The sequence below is a fragment of the Eretmochelys imbricata genome, chromosome 10, assembly GCF_965152235.1.
Source record: "Eretmochelys imbricata isolate rEreImb1 chromosome 10, rEreImb1.hap1, whole genome shotgun sequence".
NCBI lineage: Eukaryota > Metazoa > Chordata > Testudines > Cheloniidae > Eretmochelys > Eretmochelys imbricata.
In genome coordinates, this window is record NC_135581.1 from 34663378 (window position 1) to 34686910 (window position 23533).

The 23533-nt window shown below is 47.5% G+C and overlaps 1 protein-coding gene across 5 annotated transcripts in view; it reads right to left on the reverse strand.

The window, feature by feature from the left end:
* The window catches only part of ANKS3 (ankyrin repeat and sterile alpha motif domain containing 3), a 28497-nt gene extending 5956 nt beyond the window's left edge, over nucleotides 1-22541 (reverse strand). The window contains exons 1-13 of one of the 5 annotated variants that reach the window (XM_077828808.1): nucleotides 22289-22541; nucleotides 19828-20003; nucleotides 19229-19427; nucleotides 18897-19018; nucleotides 16558-16639; nucleotides 14996-15131; nucleotides 14517-14678; nucleotides 13192-13317; nucleotides 12422-12537; nucleotides 9950-10126; nucleotides 4237-4361; nucleotides 3667-3808; nucleotides 2933-3105 (exon numbers count right to left, since the gene is read on the reverse strand). In XM_077828808.1, the coding sequence (XP_077684934.1) occupies nucleotides 2933-3105; nucleotides 3667-3808; nucleotides 4237-4361; nucleotides 9950-10126; nucleotides 12422-12537; nucleotides 13192-13317; nucleotides 14517-14678; nucleotides 14996-15131; nucleotides 16558-16639; nucleotides 18897-19018; nucleotides 19229-19427; nucleotides 19828-20003; nucleotides 22289-22492 (1940 nt within the window). In that variant the 5' untranslated portion in view covers nucleotides 22493-22541. Of the gene's footprint in view, nucleotides 1-2932; nucleotides 3106-3666; nucleotides 3809-4236; nucleotides 4362-9949; nucleotides 10127-12421; nucleotides 12538-13191; nucleotides 13318-14516; nucleotides 14679-14995; nucleotides 15132-16557; nucleotides 16640-18896; nucleotides 19019-19228; nucleotides 19428-19827; nucleotides 20004-22220 lie in introns of all 5 variants that reach the window. The other 4 variants (XM_077828813.1, XM_077828811.1, XM_077828812.1 and 1 more) reach the window with 4 other exon arrangements.
* Nucleotides 22542-23533: the final 992 nt, after the last annotated feature.

Genomic DNA, 23533 nt, shown 5'->3' on the forward strand with positions numbered 1-23533 from the left:
GTCACCATACACAGGCCAGATTTTACTCCGGATCTCTGGGCAAGCCTGTCATTGCCACCAACACCAACATGGAGGGGCACACAGAGTCCTAACATTATATTCTGACCCATATGCCACAACGAAAAGTACAACTGGATCCCTTCACCAAATTAGTTTGACATCCCTCTTCTAGGCAGACAGCAGCTCCATGTCCATTAATGGGACAAATCCCAGATCCCTCCACCCACCTTCAAAGGAGCAGAGCCAGAACAGCAATGCGGCAGCATGAAAACAGCTGAAGCATGTCACACATACACATGGTTTTAAGGTGTCACTAGGACACCTCGTTGTTTTTGCTGATACAGACTAACACGGCTACTACTCTGAAACATGGTTTTAATAAAGAGACATGGACTGTCATGGCAAATATAGCCCCAAACACAGGCTATCAGAGCCACAAGTCTACAAAACCTTAGGCCAATGGAATTGCCTCTGGGACAGCAACACACACATTTTTAGGAAGATTGAGCAGAATGGGCAGCATTGTGGGAGCATGTGAGAATCAGGAGTGAAGTTCACCAGATACTGATTTGTTTACAGAGGTGAAGTCGACTAGTCTTTTTTCACCGTCCACCCTAAATGGAAAGTGTAAAACAAAATGGCACAGGGGGCAGAATTCTCCCCATATTAATAACCTAACCTGTTATTCAGTAATAGATAACCCCACGTGTTTTGAAAATGATTTTCAAGTCGACAATGTCCTTTTTAATTCATAAAAATAGTGCCTGCTTTAAGAAAGGATGATTTCTCAGCCAGTAAGTGGTATACAAGGATTTTAGAAAATGATTTACCATTACAGGTAAAAGTGAAATAGCCACTTAATAGGTAAACCCTCTGTGAGGTTGCACTCTATGTGTTTTATGGAAATATGCTAAATGAGCATTAATATAATGTAACTGGAGTATGCTTTGTGCAAAAGGTCTCTTGTAAGGTATCATTACAGCTTATAATCTACTGAGTATGTTCATCCTATTTGTATGAATGTATCATTCTTGTACCAAAAGCTAGACATATGAAGCATTATTCTAAAGTCCTATTGTAATTATGCAAAATGTGGGCCATTAATGGTGGCTTGAAATCTTGATGGTTCCCATTAACCAGGAAAATTGGTTGTAAATGGCTCTGTTTATTTGTACGCCTTCCTGTGTTGTGTAAGTCAGGCCAGGAAGAATGGAGGCTTGGGGTCTCACAGGACATGTGATAATGTCACCTGGTACTGGAATCCATCTTAAACCTTGTGCTTTTCCATTTAAAAGGAGGGATGCGAACCCACAAAAGATTCCCACCTTGTGCCTAAGCTATGAAAGTGGATGGAACAGGACAAAGGGGGCTGCAGTCATGAGAAATCTCCTAGTTACCATCTGAACTGGAACCAACCAGAACTATACCAGGGGAAAGGATTGGGCCCAGACAAAGAAGGAGCCTAGTCTGTGAAAGAAGCTTACTGAAACATCTCTGAGGGTGAGATTTACCTGTATTCAGTTTCTTAATGTATTAGGCTTAGACATGCGTGTTTTGTTTTATTTTACTTGGTAACTTACTTTGTTCTGTCTGTTATTACCTGGAACCACTTAAATCCTACTTTTTATACTTAATCTGGGTTTGTTAATAAAGAAAAGTGATTTTATTAAGTGATTAATACCTGGGGGAGCAAACAGCTGTGCAAATCTCTCTATCGGCATTATACAGGGCGGACAGTTCATGAGTTTACTCTGTATAAGCTTTATACAGAGTAAAATGGATTTATTTGGGGTTTGGACCCCATTGGGAACCCATCACACCCTCCACCACGTTTGTTGGGCAATACATGCTGCTCTGGCATGTGTGGATGGCCCTCTGCTATGATCACTGCCTCTGCACAGCTGAGCTCTGGAGGCGTGCACCACACACATGCACATGCGCACACCTTATTTACTGTATGTGCTGCATACATGTGAATTCTGTGGCCAAACTGCTAGAGAATTCACTCAGCTCCAGCCGCTGCATGCAGGGGTAACACAAGTGCCGTCTGGGAACACTATGCTGTTATCGCAAACCAGCCTCCTTTCTCATTTTTCCAGGGGGGCCCCTCTGGGACTCCCTCTCTTCACCACGTCCTCAAAGGTCTACAGCAGGGATTCTCTCCCCTCTGGCTACGGCAGGCTGGACACAGGTCCCTTGGGAACTCAGTGATGCTGCATCTCCTCTCTCAAGGGGCCAAGAACGTTGCTTCCACCCCTGGAGTGAAGGACAGAGACTTTCCAGTTTCAATCTATTGACCAACACAGCAGGACTGATGGGCTGAAAGTATCAGCTTAACCCCCAGAGCAGAAACACCACTGAACATGGGATTTATGGCATGCAGGATATTTTCAGAAGAACAGAAAAAAACAGAGTTGCCCTGCTGGCTAGAGTATCTAGGACTGTTCAACGCAGAGTGAAGTGTAAACCTCTCCTGTCCCGATGCATCTCACTGGGCAATGCTTATAATTTAGAGGCTGTGAATTTCATCCTGACGGCAGCTGGTGATCAGTGTGAGGCCTGAGTGTCCTTGCAGTGGAGAAGCACTACAGGTTTTAGTGGTAGGAGGGCTCTTGGTCTTTCTTCCCAACTCTGCCACTGACTCCCTAAGTAACCATAGGCAAGTCACTTAGCACCTGGTTCCCACTGGGGTTGAACATTCAGAACTCCAGCTCTGGAAAGCCACGCCCCTACCTACTGTGCTTCAGGAAGGGGCTTCAGTATCTGCTTATCTTGTTGGAATGTCCTCATTTGACGGAGGATTAGAACGGGGTTCAGATGCTGTGGTGTGACTGTGTGTGGGCAGCTCGCTAGAAGGGCGCCGCCTGCATTCACGGCAGACAGTGGACACGCTGGGATGGCCCCATTCTCCGTTTCACCTGGAGCAACTTACTTCATTTGCTCTAGCAGGACCCCAGCATCCCTGGTGATGGCTTGGGCCTCTCGCAGCTGGATCTGGACATCATTCCAAGCCACGTCCCGCTCCATCAAGCAGTTCTCGACCACTGCCCGCAGCTCCTGCTCCTGGGACACCTGGCTCTTTATCACTTCCATTTCCTCACACCTCTATATTGGGGGAGAGTGAGAGAGGAGGGACTGAAAGGGGGAGTGCTGCGCGCTGCAATCTCAGACACTTGACTGCTCACAGGACATCCCTAGAACTTCCTGTTACAACGATCTGGGCGTTTGCAGAGGGCTCCATATGTACCCACCAAACCCATCCGAGGCCCAGATGCAAGTGGGAAGAAAGCTAGGTAATGTTCCCACACAGGGTCAGCTCTGATCTCCGGGATTCCCCTTCTTTCCATGCACGAGGGTGGGTTTGCCAAGCTGACAGAAATTTCTGCATGAATTTCCCCATTTCAGCATGAGCAGATCCTAACCAGGATGGCAGATATCACTAGTCCAGCATCCTGGCCAGCTGGGTTTGAACTAAAGACATAGAAGACTCATCAACAGAGAGCGAGGGTTAGAGGGTGGCAGAACTTGCAACATGGGGTTACTGAGCTTACCCTACCCCTTTGCATCCCTTCCAAATTACCTCAGCTCCCTCACTTAAGAGCCTTTCCCCACCCCAAAGGAGGTGCCATAGTAAATATGCGATTGGGTTAGAGCCAGGCTCCTTACCTTGTGCAGCTGAATGGCCATCTCCTGCATTTCCGCCTCCAGCCGATCTGCATAGGCCAGCTCTAGGGCATCACTGGGAGGCCTGGCATTGCTGTGCCATCGAGCAATGGCAGAGGTCATCTTCCGCTTAGGCCCGAACAGACTGATGATACAACAGCAAGCGGTTAGCAGCAAAACTGAACCAGGACCTTGCTTCAGAGACTCCTGCCCCTTCTTCCACTGAGGCCCATGAAAACCCCAGCAACGAGCAGGAAGGATAGTTAGGGACAGCAGAAAACCACGATCTATCTCCTCTAAGGCTCTGCTGACAGCTGCAGGAGAGTTGCAGGCAGGGACTGAGTTGGGGGGGGGGGGGGGAGGAAGTGGTGCACGGCTGGAAGACCAGCGCTTGCTGTAGACCAGGATTAAGGCACATTGAGAAATCTGTGATGGATCCCCAGGCTGGAGGGCAAGACTAAAAGGTAGTGGCAGAATCGTGCAAACCCAGAGCGGGGGCTGGAAGAGAGGACTGAACTTTCCTGATCCCTTCGTATGCCCCAGCGACAAAGGAGCTACACTGTGGAGACTCACGTGATGCCTATTTCCTTGAGATCACTCTCTGTGAGGGTCAGGAAGATCCGGAGGTCGATGTCCTGCTCCTCAAACACCTGGAGGTACTTCAAACACCCAATCTGCTCCAGGAATGTTGCCAGGTCCTGCAGCCCATCCAAAGCAAAGATGTTTATACCCACACGAGAAACTGGACCCTCCTGTCTCCTTGAATGAAAGGCTAACAGCTACTTTGGAGCTATCCTAACTTTCTCTGCACTGTTCACTCTCAAAAGCCACATGCTGTAATGGGGCCTGGCTTGTAGTTTGTAGCAGCCAGACACTGTAAAGCTCTTCCTTCAGATTCCCTGCACTACACTGGGCTGAGGAGAGGATTGCCCAAACCATCCCAAAAAGCAGGTTACATAGGACAGAACTGTGTCAAGGATGAAGACTATTTGCCAGGTGAAAGTGTAACTGTTGCAGCCTTATCTGAATATTTAGTAAGAGCGCCTTTGGCTAAAATCCACCTTAAATGGAAGGGATTTGATGGCACCATGATTGTGGGAGTGAAGAATACAATTCCCTCAGACCTTTTAATCGGGAATGATTTTAAAACATTGTGCAGTCAGGTTAATATCATGAAATTGTCTATTGGGGCAATGATTTGCCTATAGAGGGTTTCTCCAAATGTTTGTCTGAGGAAGATAGCTGTTTGTCTGTTCAGAAAAGCAGGTTATATGTGAATGAAGTTTCTGAATGTCTGTCTAATATCTTAGAAGTAAATCTGGAATTAGATAAAGCACAGAGAGAACTCATTGATCAGGAAAATGTTTCTCTAGAGCAGATTAAAGTTGATGGTCAGGTTGAAGCCCTAATTGAGGAAGAAGGGGGTATATTCTTGGTGAGTGTAGTTTTTAAAAACGAGCCTAGACAAGGTAACAGTAATTTGCTTAAAGTAGCTCAGTATGAGCCACTGTCTGTTAAAAGCACAAGTTTGTCTGTTGGGAGTGGTATCTTTCCTGTTAAGGAAGCTGTCCCACTCTCCAAGCAATTGTCCATTAACAGCCAGGTGTGCTGGGACAAAGGAAAAAATGTCTCCAATTGTTTGTCTGTTTTGAGCAACGGCAGCATGCCTGCTAAGGAACAGTGTGTATCTAGCTCTTCTCTGTCTGTAAAGCAGACAGAAGAAGCCTGTCAGCCAAGGATGGTTGAAAATGTATCAGTCATCTCAGAGCTGATTCTGGATTTAATTGAAGCCCAGATGGAAATGTTCCTAAGTTTGTGTCTGTTAGGGATAATGACATTGTAACCAGGTTACATCCAGTTAATGTAATAAATGAGTCCCAGGGACCAGGCAATTTTCATGCTTCTATTTTGCCTATTGCTAGTGTGTTGCTGGGTAAAGATATGACAACCTTGTCGAATCAGATTGATATCGTAGCCAGGACACAAGGAAAGCATAAACATGATTTGACTACATTACCCACTGACAGTGTGGAAACTTGTAACAAGGAGGAAATGATTCCTAATCTTGTGCCTATTGTCAGCCAGGAGAGCTGCAAAGGGGAAGGGAATGCTTCTAACCTTTTAATCATGGAGTCTAGCAGCTTGCCTGAAAGGGGGTTGTGTAATAATCCTTCTGATTGGCCAGAGGTGATTCTGGATGTAACTGAAACTCAGAAGGAGTTTGGTGATTTGTATGTTGTGCCAAAGTCGGTTCTGGATATAAATAAAGCTCAGAAAGAATCTGCTGCAGTTCATAATACTGCAGGAGGGAAGGAATTTCTTAGTGACGTCTTTAAAGTCTATAAAAAGTCAATAGCTGTGCCTAGTTGGGTGAAAAGGAATTACTTCCATTGACTCTTAATGGGCCATTGTTGGTAGTAAAGAGTTTGTCTTCTGAGAAAAGTGTGTTGGTGGCTAATGGCTGAAGTCTTTCAAGTAAAAACGAATACACTGAATTTGCTTTAGAAAGACCCATTGTGGGTAGCTTTGAAAAGATTTCAGATGGTATAAAAATTGTTAGGGAGTTTGAACAGCCCTACAAGCTTGACCAGCTTGTTGTGGAGACACTGTTGATGGGACAGGAATATCTCCATGGTTATTCTTTGAGTAAACAGTCTGCATCTCCGGTTCAGAGGGAAAACTGGATAGCTGAATCTGCAGAGCAGGAGAACAGTTGATCTCTCGAGAATATAGGGGATGGCAGGTAAACTCATCTCTAGACTTTTTGGATATGTCTTGTAGTCTCTTATTGGACTTGACATCTGATTCCACGTGGAAGCAGAGGTTGGTAATGGAAGGACAAAAGAACCTTGAGTAGAACAGGCTTGTGAAAAATGGATGGTATCTCTTTAAGACAGAGTCTAGCCTTGGAATTGGTAAAGGTTAAGAATCTGAAAACTGGTAAACAGGCTAGTGTCTGTGTTAAAGTAAATTACCTGACTGATGGGGGGGGGGGGGGGGAAACACTTGCCTCACTCATCTCTAAGATACCAAAACCCCAAGGAAGTGGTTAAACTAAAAGCCTATGTTAAGGAAAACCCTAAGGTAAAGAAAAAACTAAAAAGACTCAAAAGGGATATTGAACAAGCTGACCTAAAGAATGATTTATCTAAACAAAAGGCTTGGCATGGCAAGAATAATTGTAAATGTATTTAGTGTTTCTGATACCATTGCTGTACAATGTGCATGATCTTGAACATGTTAAGAGTGGTACATAATAGAAACCCTTATGATTATGCCTTTTGGTTCAAGAACACACTTTGTATTAAAAAGCCTAATAATGTTAAGGTTTCACAGCTAATGCCTGTACACAATCCTAAAACTTTCCACAGCAAAAAGACCATTACAAGCTTGAACTGCTGTCCACAAAGGGAAACTGAGGTACAACCTTCACAGCTTTCATGGCTGAATGCCAGAGTAAGTACTCTCTGAAGAACATTAATGGCCATGTTAAGTCAACACATGGACCACACCCTGGAATCACTAAAGTGTTTCACAAAGTGTGGACTAAGTTTTTAACTTGGTCCAAAGCATGCATCAATATTTTGGCCTTACAAAGAATTCAATGTAAACACTGCTTGTATCGATGATGGAAGGTTCTTAAGGTGTATCCAGGAGCTCTAGTTTCTCCCTTCCACACCAGTCTCACAATGGGGGTGTGACACTTGACCAGAAAGCGTTAAGCATCCTGCAGGATAAATGATTCCAATTCAACTCTTTATAAACATACAGGGAGATAATTTTTTATATATATTATATATAGGTAGAACTCAACAATGTAATCAAACCGTCCCTGTCTATGCTGTATTTTGTTAATTCAGAGATCAAGAGAACATCTTAACATTTAAATGAACTGTAAACCTAGGATATCGCTGTATTCATCTCTTTTTGAAATGTATAGCAAATCATCTGCAAATGGTAGAAAAATGGGCAATTGCCTTATCTTAATCTGTATGAATAATTACCTGCGATGCTTAGGAAATGAGTGTCTATTGTTCGCCGAGGGACTCCGAGCTGTTACAAGAGGGCCTAAAACTATATAAAAAATGGCTTGGATACTGATCCTGTCATCTCAGATCTGCTTGAGGCTTCATGCAGGGGAAGCCTAAGCCATAAGGACTGAGATCCCAGTGCTGACTGGACCACCCTGAATACAAACATTGGACTGTAACCTATGGACTATTTCTGAAAGAACTCTTTGCATCTGCAAAGTTCACCGTCTCCGCTATGAATCTGAATCTCAAGGTTGACTCATGTCTGTATGTATACTGATCTTTTAACCAATTCTCTCTTTTCTTTAATAAATTTTAGTTTAATTAGTAAGAATTGGTTGTAAGTGTGTATTTGGGAAAAGTCTGGAATATTCATTAACCTGGGAGGTAATATGTCCAATCCTTTGGGATTGGTAGAACCTCTTTTATATGATGAATAAGATTTTTAGAAATCCTCATCCTACCTGACTTGGGTGTCTAGGTGGAGGCCTGAGGCTGGGTTATTTTAAGGAAACTGTGTTGTTGGCTTCTGAACAACCAGTGAGGTAATATAGAAGCTATTGTGTGCTGGTTTGGTAAATCTAAGTATTGGAATATCTCCCAGCTTTGGGGATTGTCTGACCCATTCTTTGGGGTTCATCCTAATTGAGTGACCTCAGCTGGCTCCCCTGGGATTCTGGTCACAGCGGCATAGTTGGCAGGATACTCATTACCACAGGTTAACTGGGATTTTGGATCAGAACCACACACTTGTCAAAAATTAATTTTTATATTGGAGAGTTTAAGGGTTAAAAATCAGTTACAATGAGTGAGCCAAGGTCATATGAAGAGCTTGACAGAAAAACCCTTGAAGAATTGTGCTTACAGAGGGGGTTGTCTTTTAAGAAAAAGCTCCCAGAGCAAGAACTGAAAAATCCGTTAATGGCCAGTGAAAGGGAAGCAGACCCAGTGAAAATGTTTGCAGTGGGAAACCAGCAGCAACTAGAACATGAACAAAAGTGGACAGATCTGCGATTGCAGGAAAAGCAAAAGATAGCTGATATGGAAAAAGAAGCCCATTTAAGGCTTATGGAATGGCTGGCTGCTGAGGAGAAGGCTCACCAGATGCAAGAGGAATCTGCCAGACTTCAGCTCCAAGTCTTGAAACAGCAGAAAAAGATGCCACAGCCTGCCTGCAGCTCTTACCTGGCATCCTCATCCCCTCATGACAACAAAAACTGGGAAAGGATTTGTCCCATTTACAAAGATACTGAGGACATAGAGGAATTTCTATCTACCTTTGATCGTCTCTGTGAAATTCACTATATCCCAGAGGTACATTGTATGCCTGACCTGCTAACCAGATTGACTGGGAAAGCCAGGGAGCTGTTCAATGAAATGGGTACGAATGAAGCTTTGAATTATATAAAATATAAAAAGATACTGTGTTAATGACTTGCACCATAAATACCCCTGATTGAATCTTAGGGGCAGGGGGGGTGCTGCCAGGGGGAGTCTGCACCATCAGCAGCCGGGGGGTGTCCCGGGGGGCCAGCAGCTGCTCTGACTGCCCCCGGGACCGCTTTTCAGGAGATTCCCGGGGGAGTCTGCGCCATCAGCAGCCGGGGGGAGTCCTGGGGGGCCAGCAGCTGCTCTGACTGCCCCCGGGACCGCTTTTCAGGAGATTCCCGGGGCAGTCGTATTGGCTGCTGCTTGGGTGGTCCCCGGGGCCAGCTGCAGGGACCTCCAGAGCTGCAGCCGGTGCGGTTGCCCCCGGGGCTGAGGCCGCTCCAGCAGCGGCTGGTGCAACTGGCTGCAGGACCTCTCTAGCAGTGTTTAGTGTGGCTGTCCCCAGGGCCAGCTGCTTGGGCGGCCTTGGGGTCAGCCACACTGGCCACTGCAGAAGTCACAGAGGTCATACCTGCTCTGGTAATTACACCGGGCTGGGAGGGCAGCTTAAGGAGCCAAGGTTAGAAGCACTGGGGTGCAGGGATCAGGAATGCTCCATCAGAGCAATAGTGATGCCCAAGCAGGAGTTTCACTGCAAAAGCAGCCTCTCCATTTAAAAAGAGTATTAGAATGAGCTGCAGAGGTTCAGCATCAAAGTCCACTCGGGGTGGGAGAGGCAGCATTGCTTCCTTATCTGAGAAAGCCAAATGACCATGCTGGAGTCCTGGGGCAGCGTTCTCTTCGAGGGATCTCCAATAGCTTTGTACTGACACACGTTCTCACCCCATCACAGAGGTGAGTTTTCTGTTCTCCTTTGCAGCTCTTACCTGGGGTCCTGTGTAGGTGGTGGCTTCTGGGTTAGGGAGTATACAGTGCTGACTAGACACCCCAGCTTTGCCCGGACTCTGAGACCACTGGCTGTCACTGTTGCTGTACCGGGTCTTGATCTTCACGTAGCTTTTAGCCTGTTTCCGACTAGAGAGCTGTTTCGCATGGTCAGAGTCCTGGAGAGACAGAAGGGGCCTGTTTAATGGCACAGGGTCAACTTGCTGAGTCACCAGAATCACTACAGGGAACTGCATAGGTGTGGAACATGGGGAAGCTCTCAGCTACTTCAGTCCCAGGCTCTGAGTCTGGGCAAGCTCACTGTAGGGCCTGGGGTAGGAACAGAATACTCTGTCTTAGCCACATTCCCCAACAGGAGACTGTTTCCTAAGTGGAGCAGAGGCCCAGAAGTGTGGGTGGTAAAGACTAAGCAATCGCTTGTTAAAGAGAACTTCCAGGGTGAAGTCCTGAGCACAGAGCAACTTGCAGGGACTCTAGTCTCAGGGAGACAAGCGAAGGAGACGATTCCTCAATCCATCACGCCGAGGGTTTTAGGTAGGATGGAACTGTGTCAGGCAGGATCAAAATCCTTATCTGGACTGTAAGCTCCTTGGGGCAGAGCCTGTCTTTGTTCTGTGTTCGTACAGCACCATGGGGGTTCAGGGTCATAAGCGGGCTCCTAGGTGCTACCACCACCTGTGCTAATAATTACACTGAGCTGGGAAGAAAGTTTAAGGAGCCAAGGTTAGAAGCACTGGAGTCTGGAGCCATCAGGAATGTTCCATTAAAGCAATAGCAATGCCCGAGCAGGAGTTTCACTGTAAAAGCAGCCTCTCCATTTTCAAGAGTATTAGAATGAGCTTCAGAGGTTAGGCATCAAAGCCAATAGGGGGAAATGGGGGTGGAGGGAGGGGGCAGCATTGCTTCCTTATCTGAGAAAGCCAAATGACCAGGCTGGAGTCCGGGGCAGTGTTCTCTTCGATGGATCTCCAGAACGCTGCACTATGATAGAGAGGCCTTGCTTTGGAGCTAATCCTTGGAGTGCCAGCACCACAAAGCAGCCATCACGTGTTGCATTCTTTCAAGCCCAGAGAAACATTGAGCCCTCTGACTAGCAGAAGGATGGGGTGCGGTTATTCCTGTGAGCAGCAGCTCAGAGAACCAGGGAGCCCTCCTAGTGCCCAACAATGTCATACCCATCCAGCACATCTACACCAAACCCAGAACCTGGTCTACGAATGCAAGTGGTTACTCGAACCACTGAGTAACTTACATAGATTCCAAGTCCAGACTTCCTCCCCATACTCCAACCTGTAGAAGCCAAGACCACCTTAGAAGCAGTGGTGCAATTCTACTTCCACAAATCCAAGTGACCTGATCCAGTCATCTGGCCAAATTCCTTCAACAGTTATCAAATGCTAGGGTATGGGAGACTTCCTTTCTAGATTGTGGGTTAGGGACAGAGCAAGGGCTCAGGGATTGGGAAAAGAATGGACTTTAAAAACATGGTGAAAATTAGTGCTCACCAGGGAAGGGCACAGACATCACCAGGTAGAGCACAGCATAGTGCAGGGAAGGGAGTCTGCTTCAGAAAACAAGGCAGCCCGCTGGCACCTGTCAGGATGCTGTCAATCACAAAGTGGCTATTTATACTGCCCTGGGGCTAAATGATCGTGGAAAGGGTTTATCTCAGGACAAGAATTTACTGTTTGCATTCACTGCCCTGCTGTTTGTAAGAGGCTCCAAGAAAGCTCCTGAATCAAACGGTCACATGGTCTGAGCCTTCTCTGGTGGGGAGGGCAGTGAATGCCTAGGACAAGGGAAAGTGCTGTGATTGGAGAGTTACTGATCTACCCATCAGGAAACCACTCTGCAGGAGGGTGCTCAGCTACTTGGATCAATGTCAAATGATACAACTTTCCAGACTACTGTACCCCTTTCAGGGGTCTGATTTGTCTTGTATACCCTCAAGTTTCACCTCACTTAAAAACTATTTGCTTACAAAATCAATAAAAATACACAACTGTCACAGCACACTATTACTGAAAAAAGTCTTACTTTCTCATTTTTACCATATAATTGTAAAATAAAGTGATTGGAATATAATTATACTTATATTTCAGTGTACATAGACCAGTATAAACAAGTCATTGTCTGTATGAAATTTTAGTTTGTACTGACTTCGTTGGTGCTTTTTATGTAGCCTGTTGTAAAACTAGGCAAATATCTAGAATCGATGTACCCCCTGGAAGATCTCTGCGTACCCCGGGGTACACCTACCTCTGGTTGAGAGCCACTGCCTTAACACATTCAAAAGGAGTTTACAGCTTTTGTTCTACACTTGGAGGTTCTCCCCTCCTGTCCCTGGATCCTACAGTCTCACAGATGATGTAAAGCTATGGCAAGTGGCTGGCGTATTTGTGAGTTCCCGTATTCCACCAACAGCAGTGACAAAAAAGAGACAAAAGCCCCACCTCATTGCTCTCCAGGGAGCCCTCACTGCTGACCCCCAGGGCTTTGGGCAGACACTCGCTGCTGCTGCTGCTGCTCCTAATGGTGTCCAAGTTGTTGGTGAAGAAAGCATTTTCTTCTGAAGGGGAGCAGAAAGGAAAACAATGAGTTCCTGCTTCTTCTCCTTGATCTTCTCACCTCACGGAGACATCCAGCCTGAGTCTGTGTGCAGCAGCTGCTCAGATTAGGAGGTTACTCTGAGGAGTGAGTGGAGAGTATCATGTCTGGAATGGGGGCACCCATCCTTCCCCATACCACTGCCAGTGGGTGTAAAGTAGTTTCAGTGCAATACATTGATGGACAGATTTATAGCCATTTAGTATCACTGACTGCAGTAATGGGTAACAGATGCACGTTTTAGGGCATGGGGTTACCAGCTAAGTCTGTGTTCTTGTCCCTAAGCACCCAGGAGAGGTCTCCCAATGCTCGTGACATAAGGCCAGTGCAGATGGGCGGCACTCATTTTCTTTCTACCCCTCTCTCCTCCTTCCATCATGGCACTTCACTCTCCCCTGGGATGGCAGGACAGAATTTATGCCACTCCAACAAAGGATGCCTGTGCACTGATGGGTTGCCCCCTTTCTTGCTTGAATCTCGGGCAAGATGACTTCCTAGAAGCTCTTCAGACCTAAGGGGTGGTGAGTGAGAAAGGAAATGTGCAAGCTCTGAGGCAGTTCTCAACCCCAGGTCACTCAGACTGGAAGCTAGACACTCCTCTGAGACCTTGCCTTACCCCTGCTGCTGCTACTTTCCACGTCTTGCTCATTGATTGGAGAGGTGACGTCCCGGAACCGGAGATCCTCCCCTTCAAAGCTACCATCATCACTGAACGTAACGTAGCCCTGCAGAGGGACCTGCTCTGTGTGCAAAGAGATGAGAATGCAAGTTACCAGACAGGCTGCAGCATGCGGAGCAGCAGCTGCCAGCAAGTGTCCAGGGATCTGAAGACAATCAGGGGAAGAAATCACATTTTAAAATAACCGGCTTCCATTCCCCTTTGAATGACTAACAAAATTACCAGGAACGTGAAAGCCTAATAGCTCCCTTCATATACAAGATCAGCGCTGATCACTGACCATGCTCTAGCCAGATGCCTGTATCTAAGAGGATCGCACATAACCAGCCTTGCAGCAGATGCACCTCCGGCTTACTGAGCTTGGAGTATTTCCTCCCTTCCCCGAGTTTTTGGTCAGCACACCGTCAGCATCCTGTGAAGTTCTGCAGCTGGTGATTTGAGCATTTTAATACAGTCACCTCCCAGTAGTAGTATCAGGCTACACCAAAGCATGTTTCCTCACTAGCCCGAACAACATTAAAATAAGGTCAGTTCAAGCTCAAGGGAATCTGAGGGTTGGTATTTTTTCTTCAATACAAATCAATATTCCTGGCCATCCAAGATAACCAGGTAGCTGGCTAGAATCACTGAACATCACCACTTCTCGCCATGCATCCAACAAAGGGCAAAGCTCATGCCCGCCCTATATTTAGGTAAGCCCATCACCTTCATCAAGGAGTTAATGTTTAAACCCGGCTGACGTTTCTCCCGGCCTGTCACATGGCCGACCTCACCAATTTCCACTGCAGCAGGAAGTGTTTCCGGTTCCTCAGGCAGATACAGCTCACCTGGCCCTGATGCTGGTAGATTAGTTTAATCATTCCTGCTGTTTGGCCTGTCTTGAATCCCCCCCGCCCCCCGACACTCCTGCTGGTTTGTGAATGGCTCTGTGACTCTTGAGTCTATCTTGGAAAGGGTAGAGGGGCCAATCTCAAGAGCCAGACCGCAAGCAGAGATTGAGATGATGCTGAAGGACATTCTCAGCTGGTAAGTAAAAAAAGTTTTCCCCCTCATGGATCAGCTGGGAGATGGTTTTTAGAGCTGGCTTTCAGCCCCTGTAAAGATGGGTGTTTGCTCAGTGTTGGCAGTTGTAGGAGCCATGCAGGAAGGCCCAATCTAAAGGAGCAGGGAACTGCTGGCGCTGCAGTAACAGCAAAGCAGCACTGTGGCACCCCTGAGATCACGAAGGAGCCTCATGGTTAGATTCCCCGACCCACGCTCACCACAGCGAGACTGCTTCTTTCCTGCAATTCCGACAGCTGTTATCTTAGCCAAAGCCTGGGGCCCCTCGTGGATACTGGGGCCCTTGGTCTTACGGACTGGTCTCTGTCTCTGGGGGGCGGAGCACGATTCATCCGAGGAGCTCAGATCTTCACAGTGTTTTCCTGTGGTCCAAGCACAGACCATTAGCTGCACAGTACCTCCAGCTACTTACATCCTTGATTTGCTACTGGCCCTTTAAAAGCAGTGGAAAAAAACAGTGAAACAAAGCAAAGGGTGAGCAAGCAATGGTTGACTGGAGCAGAAGCTTATTGCAAGGCACCCCTCGCATCAACAAGGTCTACCATCCAGGACTCCACTGCTGTTTAAAGGAGAGGATTTCCAGCAGACACCTGAAGTATCACTGCTCTATAAAACAGCAACAGCCTCTTCCCCAAACACCTTCCCTTAACGTGCACATATGAGGAGGTGTCTCAGTTACCTGGGCCCCTACAGAAGACTTTGGGCACAGGGGCTGCATGTAGGTCCATCAGCCCCACGATTTTCATGTGTCCATACTTCATGGCCAGAGTCCGTGCCGTGGCTCCCGTGTTCTCTCTCACATCCACCTTCACGCCCTGTGGGAAGGCAATGCATACTTCTGGCATAGGTGTTCTGAATGGACACCACACACACAATTCAAGGGAACCAAAGAACTTTCATATTCCATCAAGATCCCTCTCTTCTTGTCTGCCTTTTTAAACTATCAGGAAGTGTAAGGCTCCTTGAGATCCATGGATAAATTCCCTGAATCTCTTCTCAATGCTACTGCACCTAATGATTTGCTGTCTGCGCGCGCTCTCTCTCTCTCTCTCATGACAATAGCCCAATATCTCACTTTTCTGCATCACCATCAGAATCTTGCGTGATCTGCTGCTGATTATTTCTTCATTGCCTCATCTTTCTGAACAAAGTCACTATGCAAATTACATTTAAATTTTCTAAAGGGGCTGACTGTGGTTAGAAGCCAAAAGGACTGAATATTCAGACATTAGCACGGAGGTGAAAGATGCCTGCTAGACACATGCCTACAAGCACTAGATAGGATCTCCTAGGGGTGGATCAGATATTTAACGGACATGCTTTGTCTGAGTCAAAAAGACTCAAAACAAGGGCTGTTTCAATAGCCTCCAGAGTCTGACTTACCCAGAGTGTCTAGATCATTACAGGGACAAGTTTACACTACAGCACTACATCACCACAGCTGCGCCACTATAGCATGTCTGGTGAAGATGCGCTATGCTGACAGGAGAGCGCAAGGGCAACAATCCAGCCTGGAGCATATGTAGTGTAAGTCATCATGGCCTGGTCACAATCCCCTGGGCTGGGGCTCCAACTCCTAGACAATCTCAGGTAAAAAAGATGTTTTGCTAAAAGCTACAGTGAGCTAAAACTCTCGCAGCAGTGCGGTGTCCAAAAGGAACCAACAATGCTGACCACATTTGGCTACATTTGTTGGATGTGTCCAATGCAACACCTATTGCAAGGAGAAAAAGCAACAGAGACCACCTCTAGAAAGAAGAGATGGAAATTTTGCCCTGGAAATGGGCTAGTGTTTTAATAGATTATACCACAAGAGAAAGGGTGAGGCACATAGTGAGTCAGAAATAGGCTGTGGGAATTTGGAAGTTATTTTTGGTTTCTTTAGCAACAAAATATGTATTAAAAAGGAGAGAAAAAGGAGCCTTTCATCCCCTTTGGAAAAATCTAATTACACCTAAGGAAAGACCAGAGATTCTATGCTGTAAACATACAGGGGCTGTTAGGGGAAATCAGTTTGGATTTGGGATCTCTCTGCTTTATTAAACAGATGTATAGGCATTCAACCCCCCAAAACAACAAAATGAGGTTGTGACCTACCACCAGAGGGGATTTGTAATGGAGAGCACCAGCCTGGAAATATATCCTTTTGGAAGGCCTGATCTGTCACATCCTGTGTTCTCCTGACTATAAGTCTGGACCCTGAAGATTCTAGGATTTATTTAGAATTGGGCAGACACTTACATGATTGAGAAGATACTGGACAATTATCTCATGTCCAGAAGCAGCTGCTTCCATCAGAGGTGTATATCCATACACAGGCTCCCTGGATGAGAGAGAAAAAGCTCATGTAGATTGGATTCAGGACAGGTGAAATTAAAGATATAATATGGTTTGCTGGTCACACACAGAAAAAGAACCAAAGAGAAAATCTCACCAGCTGAAGCAGAACCTAACCCCAGCTTGCCAAGTCTTCACAAAAGATTTCAGTTTTCAGGGCTTGTCAAATTTTCCCCTTTAACCAGCACAAAATTAAATTGAATTCATTACTTAAAAAAAAATAAAAAAATAAAGAGTACTTAGCTAATGAAGCCATGTATTACTCAAGAAGGCACATCCACTAAAATGTCATTTTAATCCCTCTATCCCAGGCAGGATGGGGCCAACATAATAGCATGTCCCACCAGGGCACCTCCAGCTGAAACCTGGTCAAGCCCCACCACTCTTTCACCCATGTAGTTAGCAGGAAAGGCAATTCCAGTACACGCAGGGTCAAATCCTGTCAGACACATCCCGGTTTCTGTCTTGCACACCACATTCTCTGCTTTGGTTGTATTTAATATGCATTTTCTACATACATGAATTCTGAACTGTGTTTGTTTTCTGGGAATAAACTTCAAGCTACACTTAATCCTTGGTATGCAAAAGAAGTTGTTCAGAACTCTGAGGAAGATGAGCTATGTTCAACTGAACACTAATGTCCTACCCTATAAGCCAGGGGTGGGCAAACTATGGCCCGGGGGCTGGATTCGGTCCCTCGGGGCTTTGGACCCGAGCCGCAGGATTGCCACCCTGTGACACTTTGCCACTCCCAGAAGCGGCCGGCCCAACGTCCCTGCAGCCCCTGGTGGAGGGAGGCCAGAGGGCTCTGCGCACTGCTCTTGTCTGTGGGTACCTCCCCTGAAGCTCCCACTGGCCAGGAACGGGGAACCGCACCCAATGGGAACTTTGGGGGAGGTACCCACAGGCAAGAACAGTACGCGGACTCTCTGCTCCCCCACCTCCTCCAGGGGCCGCAGGGACATGTTGTCGGCCGCTTCTGGGAACGTCACAGGGCCGAGGCCAGGGCAGGCTCCTGCCCTGACCCTGATGCGCTCTGCTGCCACCCCGGAGCTGCTCCAGGTAAGCAGTACCAGGCCAGAGCCTGAACTCCTCCTGCACCCTAACTCTCTACCCTGACCCCCCTGCCGCACCCTGCACTCCAGCCCCCTGCCCTGAACCCCCTCATACACCCCATACCCCTCCTCTGCCCCAACCCCTTGCCCTGAGCTCCTTCCTGCACACCGCACCCCCTCCCACACTCCGCACACCCTCCCACACCCCAATCCCCTGCCCTGCTCGCAATTTCCCCACCCAGATGTGGCCCTTGAACCAAAAAGTTTACCCACCCCTGCTATAGGCTGTCCAAAGCCAATAGACAGCTAGTGCTATGTTATACAAGGGCCTGGAAGGATTTTTTTTCCTGTGACACGGCTCTTTGGGTAATTTAGCCACTGATGATGTTGCAAATAGGCCAGAAATTCAAGAACATAGATAGTTGTTGAAATAAATATTTTATGCATTTACATAACAAGCATTTCTTTCCATGGAAAAAATGAAGGAAACAGGGTTATGACCAGAAAGATTTTACTACTCTGGGTCCTGCAGAGCCACCATAACTAGGGAAGGAGAGTCAGCTATTCTGCTTCAAATAGCAAGAGTGTCAGTGGAGTTTCAGGGCTAGATCCTTGGCAGGTATAAACTTGTTTATCTCCACTGACTTCAGAGCTCCACTGACTTCCATCAATAAGTATCTGGGGCTTTCAGTTCTGGAAATCAGTATCATTAGACATTAACGAAATAGAAACAGCACAACCAACACATATGAGGTTGTTTGATGTGCATGCTACCAATGGCAGGTTCTTAGAAACATGGGCATGGGAAGCCAGCCAATGTGTTATGCAACCATGCATGAGCACTGACTAGTTTATACAGGGTCAGCAGCAGAGAGCAACTGTAATGCACTTTCACAGAGATCTGCCAAAACAGAACCTCATTTCAGGTGACGTTGGTTTAAATGTGGCATTGTGAGGAGACTCCACTCCCCAGTTTAGATGGCACTATGATCACTACATTAACTCCAAGGCCCACAGGGATAGTGGATTACATCTTATTTCCTTAAACTGCAAGGAAAAAGGAGGGGACAGAATGTATTTTCTTCCTTTATGCTCTGAGCAGTTCTTATGCTAATGTGCTCCTTTTGCATTTGAAATCATGTGGAAATCCTTGAGACAGAAAAGAAATACCAGGTATTTTTCTCTTACTTGCAGTTAGCGTTCGCCCCATTGTCCAGTAAGAATTTGACCATCTGCTGGTGTCCAGCACTGGTGCAGTGGAAGAGGGCAGTCCAGCCATGAATGTCCTTCATCTCCAGCTCTGCGCCTTGCTTCAAGAGAACAGAGAACGTTCTTTACTGCAGCATCTCTCCTGGGTCTGTTAGCCATTGCCCTCTGAGCTGTGATTCTAAGAAAGTTTGAATCCCTGTCAGGAAGCTTAATTTACAGGAGCGCATTGAGCTTACAGTTCTCTGTCAGAACTGCCGGAGGCATTTCAATTTTGCAATAGCAGCTTTTCCTAGCCATTCCGGAACACCCACCTGGAGGAGGAAGTAGGCAACACTCTCATTGCCACAACTGGAGGCCAGCATGAGTGGGGTCTGCCCTTCTGGTGTCGGGACATTCACATTCACTCCCGCCTCCAGCAGCAGATGCACAATGGTATCATGCCCAATGTAGGAGGCGTACATCAGCGGGGTCCAGCCACCAGAGTTTCTCTTATTTAAATCCAGTTCCCCACTAAAAAAAAAGTAAAAAGAAATCAGCTGAACCAGTACTAAAGCTCGTCACAGCTGCAGCACAGACTCCTATAGTCAAAATCATCTTTATTACCATTGTAGTTAAAATAAAAACAGTGTTAAAAACAAGTCTGGCACTGGAGCCTTGTCTACACTGTGGTTCCCCATTAGACTGAACTCCAGTTCAGCTGAATCAGCAGGAATTTCAGGGGGTGAATTTCCCCATCCCAGACATGGCCCACAAGTTACTTTACAATGAGCAAATGATCTGATACCACTGAAGTTCACTGGCAAAGGGTCATTGTTCTAGTGCAGATTGATCCTGTTCTGCTGTCATTTAAAAATAAAACCAGCATAAGTAACAACAAAGCTGTGTTGGTCATGCGCTGCTCATTCCTTACCACTGAATACACTCCTGCACCACCTCATACTGGCCAATGGAGGACGCTGTGTGCAGGTCCAGTGGAACATCCAGCTCTTCTCGACAGATCATCTGGCCTACCCCATGCCACATAGACAGGCTGCGGTTCAGGAGCTCCGATTCGCTGGCTTCATCACTCAGCTCTGACATCATGACCTGTGGAGCCAAAGCAAAACAGAACTTTCAGTTCCCATTTCAGGATCTTACAGTACTGTGGTGTGACCACTCAGCTCTGGAGCTGAGGCATCCTCAGCTTCAAAGGTGGGATCTTCTCAGAGATATGTCATGCTGAATTCCTACCCATCAATGGAACCCCTCCTCCGCCCTTCCTTGGTCAACAAAGCTCTCCTGTGAAAAGGCAAGTGGTTGCTGCAGATCCTCCATGACAGCCCTTTACTGTTGTTCTACAACTTTTGGTCTATCTACTCTACAAACAGCAAAGCCAATAATGCTAGAAATCATCTTTTAAACTGATTTTAAGGTTGTCAGCAGGATGAAATTCAATAAGTACTCCACTTAGGAAGGAACAATCGGTTGCACACATACAAAATGGGAAATGACTGCCTAGGAAGGAGTACTGCAGAAAGGGATCTGGGGGTCATAGTGGATCACAAGCTAAATATGCGTTAACGGTGTAACACTGTTGGAAAAACAAACATCCTTCTGGGATGTATTAGCAGAAGTGTTGTAAACAAAACACAATAAGTAATTCTTGCACTCTGCTCCGCCTCAACTGGAGTATTGTGTCCAGTTCTGGGCACCATATTTCAGAAAAGGTGTGCACAAACTGGAGAAAATCCAGAGAAGAGCAACAAAAATGATTAAAGGGCTAGAAAACATGAAGAAAGATTGAAAAAATTTGGTTTATTTAGTGTGGAGAAGAGAAGACTGATGGGGACTTGATAACAGTTTTCAAGTACATAAAAGGTTTTATAAAGACAAGGGGGGGAAAAACCAAAACACTATTCTCCTTTCCTCTGAGGATAGGAAAAGAAGCAATGGGTTTAAATTACAGCAAAGGCAGTTTAGGGTGGACATTAGGAAGAACAAATAATACCACAGTAGTCTCACTGAAGAGAACGGGACTACTCAAGGCTCTTCGCTTCTGATGCGGTAAACACACAGCAGTCTATAAGGAGGAACAACGGTCCACTGATTAGAGCACCAGCCTGGGACTTGGGAGTCAGAGGTTCAACTTCCTGCTCCACCACAGACTTCCTGTGTGATCTTGGTCAAGTCACTTAAGTCTTCCTGTAACTCAGTTCTCCACCAGTCAAATGGAGAGAATAGCACTGCCCTATATCACAGTGGGAGGGAGTTGTAAGGATAACTATATTAAAGATGAGGATGTGCTCAGGTACTACGACAGTGGTAGATAAATACCTTCGACAGCTATAGTCCCAAGGAAGCAAATGAGAATTTGTGTGTGTAAAGTTATTCAAGTGCTCAAGCAGCTGCCTAAACCAAACCACATGAGGTGCTTGGCACTAAAAACCAAATGCAATCAATACTGTTATTCAGTTTGTCATTTTAAATCTCCTTTTAAAAAAATATAAAAAGCCTCTGTTCCTAAATGGAACACCTGGTCATTCAATAGGATTCACCCCTGAAGAAGAATCTAGTGTAATCATCTATTGCTTTAGGCACCTAAATCAGATTATTTTGTACATTGATTATGAACATTTTACATAAAGAACAGAACAAAGAGCCTAAATATTAAATCTGGAAACGAACTTTTACATTGGGTCCTACATGATGATTAAATCAGAACAAACCCTCCTCTCAAAAATAATGCCACACAGAGATCTCCCTCCACACTGAGGTTGTGGGCCACGACTGCCTCATCATGAGCCAGTCGGGGAGCTTCTGTGCAGCCTTGCTGCTGAGCTCCACAGGCAATATAAGGTTTCAGAGTAACAGCCGTGTTAGTCTGTATTCGCAAAAAGAAAAGGAGTACTTGTGGCACCTTAGAGACTAACCAATTTATTTGAGCATGAGCTTTCGTGAGCTACAGCTCACTTCATCAGGCAATACAGCCATCCCCGAGAGATTACACATGTAGGGAGCCTTCGAGGCAAAACCATCCTGGGCACAGCCTGCCCCTCAAACACACGTGGTCAGTTCCTGCGGGCGCACAGCAGCATCCGTGCACCGTGCTCCTGGGGTGGGGATAGGAGGTGGGCCCCGTCACGCCACCAGGCCTGCTCTGGCCTGTGGGCACCTCCCCCAAAGCCCTGCAGCCCACCAGCTGCCAGACCGGACACAGCAAGCCAGCAGCTGCCTCATCCCGGGACACCGAGCGCCTGGAGCCGGCCGGCCGCAGCGCGGCTGCCTGGCACCGGGCGGCTGGAGCCGGCCCAGCACTGAACCCACCGCAGGGAGCGGCCCCCTCAGCCTGGGCACCGGCTCGTCCCGTCTCAGCCTCCCGCCCGTCACCTCACCGCACTCTGCCCGGGCCGGGGACCTCGCTCCGCGCCACTCCCGGAAGCCTCTCGCGCACGCCGAGATCGCCGGGAGCGCAGCTCCTGCGCCTCTTTCCCTGTGACCAATCGTGGCGAAACTACAAACCCCACAATACCTCGCGGCAATTTGTGCGACCCACCCCTCAATCCTGCTAACCAGCCAATAGAGGATGAGAATCCCATGAGGCGGGGCTCAAATTAGCCAATGAGATACGAGAAAGAGGAAGTTGAGGGAGATCCTGGCAGGGAAAAGGATACGATAACAGTCTTCATGTATCTGAAGTGGGTTTTTTACCCTCGAAAGCTTATGCCCAAGTAAATCTGTTAGTATTTAAAGTGCCACCGGACTCCTCGTTGTTTTTTTGTTTTGTATTTGTGATGTCGAATTTTTTCTGTCAGGACCTCGGCGGTGGGGCGGGGCTGGGTTCGGGGCAAGCGGGCAGGGAGCGTCGAGGGGACTCTGAGGTGTGATGTGAGTGGGGCGGGTGGAGGAGGATTCGCGCTGTGGCGGGCTGGGGGCTGCGTTCCGCTGTGTGGTGAGGCAGCGGGGCTGGGAGCGGGGCGGACAGTGGGGCTGGGAGCGGGGCGGAGCTGGGGAGCCGGGCCGCTGGCAGGGGCGCTGCTGGCGGTGGTTGGCCTGGTTACCATGGGGACGGGAGGAAGCGCGGGGGTGGAGCCAGGGAGCGGCCGGGGGCCGGGCTGGGGCGGAGCCCGGCGGCCGCTCGAAGCGGTTGGGGCCGAGGCGGTGGTTAGCCTGTGGAGCGGCCTGGGGCCAGGGCAGAGGGGCCGCGGCCGCGGCCGCGGCCGCCAGCCTGCGGGGAGAGGCCGCGTGTTGTCCCAGATCAGAACGGGCCCGGGGCGTGTTCGCGGACCCGCTGTTCAGCCCAGTCAGGAATGAGCCGGGGAAGGTGCGGGGAGCAAAAACTGCGGCTCACGCCAAGTTGTTTAGCTTCCTCCGGACCCAGGCAGACTCCAGAGGGTGCCTCCCAGGCTAGGGCACCACCAGGGCAGATGGAAGTCAGGGTCAATAAATGCAAAGTGGCGCACGTCGGAAAGGAACATTTAAACTATTCCTGCACCGAGGCAGGGTACTACATTAACGGTGTCCGTTCTGGAAAGGGGCCTGGGCGTTACTGTGAACAGCTCAATGCAAATCTCTGCCCAGTGTGCAGCTGCCTTTAAAAAAGCGAGCAAGATGTTAGGTGGCATAAAGAATGGGCTGGA